The sequence below is a fragment of the Zingiber officinale genome, chromosome 5A (assembly GCF_018446385.1).
Source record: "Zingiber officinale cultivar Zhangliang chromosome 5A, Zo_v1.1, whole genome shotgun sequence".
In the NCBI taxonomy this organism is placed as follows: domain Eukaryota; kingdom Viridiplantae; phylum Streptophyta; class Magnoliopsida; order Zingiberales; family Zingiberaceae; genus Zingiber; species Zingiber officinale.
In genome coordinates, this window is record NC_055994.1 from 73,167,358 (window position 1) to 73,170,497 (window position 3,140).

The 3,140-nt window shown below is 36.7% G+C and overlaps 1 protein-coding gene across 1 annotated transcript; it reads right to left on the reverse strand.

The window, feature by feature from the left end:
* Positions 1–584: 584 nt before the first annotated feature.
* Positions 585–2,651, reverse strand: LOC121979637 (F-box protein At1g47056-like). The gene is made up of 2 exons (XM_042531630.1): positions 2,647–2,651; positions 585–1,119 (listed from the first exon to the last, which is right to left on the reverse strand). The coding sequence occupies exons 1-2, from the start codon at positions 2,649–2,651 to the stop codon at positions 585–587; spliced, it is 540 nt and encodes a 179-aa protein (XP_042387564.1).
* Positions 2,652–3,140: the final 489 nt, after the last annotated feature.

The following is a 3,140-nucleotide window of genomic DNA, read 5'->3' on the forward strand; positions in this document are numbered from 1 at the left end:
AATCCAATCTTTTATGCTCATATAAAACATGTGGAAATTGATTTTCATTTTTTTCGTAAATGTGTGATAACTCAATAGTTATCCATCTCTTAAATTTGGTTGAAGATCAAATCGTTGATATCTTTACTAAGCCATTATCCAGACAACGTTTTAACAAGTTGACAAGCAAACTCAACACCAAAGATCTCTCGTTATGTTTGTCGGGGGGAGGGGGGGTAAAAGAGATAAAAGAGAATTACTAGAATTGACTGGATCAAATCACCAAATCAAATCAAATTAGTATTTGGATTATTCTAATAATTCTATTATAATTATTAGGATAATTCTTAGAATTATTCTTAGAATAATTTTGTTATTTATTAATTAGTCAATTAACCAAATACATTTTAAACATTATATATTATATTGTCCTTATGGCAAATATCAATGAATAATAGATTTTATTGCTCTCATATTATTTCTTGCTCTCTCTCTATTCTTCTTTTACATAGAGAGGTAGCGTCGGCATGGGGACCAGAGATGGCAGTGAGATCGTGGAGGTCGTGAAGGCGCTTTATAGAGAGCTCCTCGAGAAGGAGGCATCCTTAGAGAACAACGTTGATGCCCTTGGCACCGAAGCAGCAGGAGACGACTAATAGCTTGCGTAGGCCCAGGCAGTGACGTGAAACGGCAGCCATTCCAGCATCCGTGAGGTCATAGCAAGCTTGGAGCTTGAGGCTTAGGAGATTGGTGCACCGGGAAGCGATGAGCTCGAGGGTGTCATCGTCGATGCTTGCGGAGTGGCGGCTGCTACAGAGGATGAGGTTGGAGATGGCTTCGAAGCAGGAGAAGAGGGCTGGTGCAGCCTGGAGGAGCGAAGTGGGGGCTTGGAGGGAGAGGCGGGTGCAGAAGCATCCATCAGCTAGGAGCCATCGGCGGCAAACGAGGGAGCATATTCGGCGGTCGGTGGCGTCGAGGAAGTGGAAGACGAGGGCAAGGCATTCGTCGGGGAGCGTGGTGGTGACGTCTCTGGAGTGGGAGAGGATGAAGGAGTGGGAGGAGACGACTTGGCCTGTGCATGAAGAAGAAGGAGGCGGCGGATAGATCCGATCGGTTTGCCTGCGGTGGTTGGTTCTTGTGCTAATTATTAGATTCGAATGCTAAAAGTGAGTTGCATTTAAAGAGGAACCGCATGGAGACCAATTTAAATTTTCTTCTTATTTTTGGTAAAATTCTAATTAGAAAATAATTAATTTTCTAGTTTAAAATATAAATGTAATAATATTAAAGAATTACACTAAAATCTTCCTGCAAATCTAAGCATTTACCTTCAGCCCCTGTATCAAATTTTCTTTTTTCTCGATACCTAACTAAATCATTTTATTTATTTCAACTCCATAACACATGTGAAATTACCAACTTACCCTTGTATTAAATTAAAATCCTCAAATATTGCTTATTTCTCTCCCAACTGTCAATGCATTCCCTCCCTCTGCGACTCCAAGTCATCGATGATGCAGTCCCTGACTTTCCCTCCAAACCATCAGTGACGACCTGACCTCCCCTTACTTCGATGTTGAAGGCAAAAATCGGAGAACCAACAGAACACTACTTTCACCTTCAACCCAAAAATCATCGGTAAGTTATAATTTTTTGCCCTAGATTTTGATTAATTTACTATTCTTATGCGAAAAATCAAAGCTTTAGGTCATGGGAGTTTTAGTTCATGGGTGTTTTCAATTATGTGAGGTTGAGGATAAATAAAATTCGATTTCTATTTTAGAATTGCAAATTTATGAATGTGTTTGTATTGCATCTTCTTCAATTGAAAGCAAGAATGAGATATCTGGACATTTATAGTGATTATTAATAAATAAAGTATTCTACCCAATTTAAGCAGTATGATGCTTAAAATTTGTGATATTGAATAAAACTGGGTTTGTGAACAAGATAAGATTTGGGGTTTAATTTTCTGATTAGATTTGTGTTATCTAGAGATGAATTGATGGCAAATTTTTATTGTTTAGTTCTTGAATATAAAATTTCTTAAATCATTAGGAAATCTCTGGAAAAATAAAATTTTTGAATTGTATATGAATGAAGTTTTGATCTTCAGTTTTTATATGATTGAATCAAATATTATATTTTTGTGAATTAGGTTAAAATGGATTCTGGAAGTGGGCCTTGTAACCTTGCATTTTTGGGTAGTTGTAAATGTAAAAACTAGTTGTTTGTGATTTCAATTTTAAGTGGTTGTAGTTTAATGGATATATATATATATATATATAAATGTGTGTCTTGGCAAAAAATATGCGGAGATTACTCCCAAATCTATGATTCTGCAATACCTAGCTCCGCAACATAAGATGTATGTGACTTTGAACGATGATGATGATGTGCTCAATATGATACATTTTCATATGTGTATGAAACTGAGCATGATCGATTTGAAGGTAGAGAGCAAAAACGAACATGTCGACGACAGCCTAAATTTGGGGAGATAACATATATTATATCCCTCTTGATATTGTAGTTTGATAATATTATATGTTACATCTAGCACAAGTGCATATGATATAGTTAAGTTGACACTATTAATCGTATCATACTGGTAAGGGTTAAGGAGGAATAGACATAGTCAAGGAGTGATGAGGAGATCGAACAGACCCCATTGCTGAATACTATAGATTCTTGGATTAACTACACCCATGGAGAAGGGCAAAATTTGAAGGATGCTACTGATTTTAGAAGATGTGTTAAAATCGATGTTGTTGCTATAAGACATTCATTTGTTTATAGAAAAAATGACTGCGAGAAGGTAATTACTATTTGTAGTGAAAGGAGTTGTGGATAGAGAATTTATGCTTTAACATATAAAGCAGATAGTATATTTGCGATCCGAAAATGCAACTTGTGGCATACATGTGGTGAGATCAATCTGCGTAGTAAAGGGCATCCTAAAGCCGATGTAACTTGGATTGCTAATATGGTGAAAGATAAATTGAGAGAAGAGCCCTCTTATCGCCCTTGTACAATTCAAAAAGACTTATAAAGAGATTATGAGGTAGAGTTAGACTACCACAAAGTATGAAAAGGCAAGGAGTTAATGATGCATGATATTCATGGCACAGAGAAGGTATGCTACGATAAGCTAAGATGGT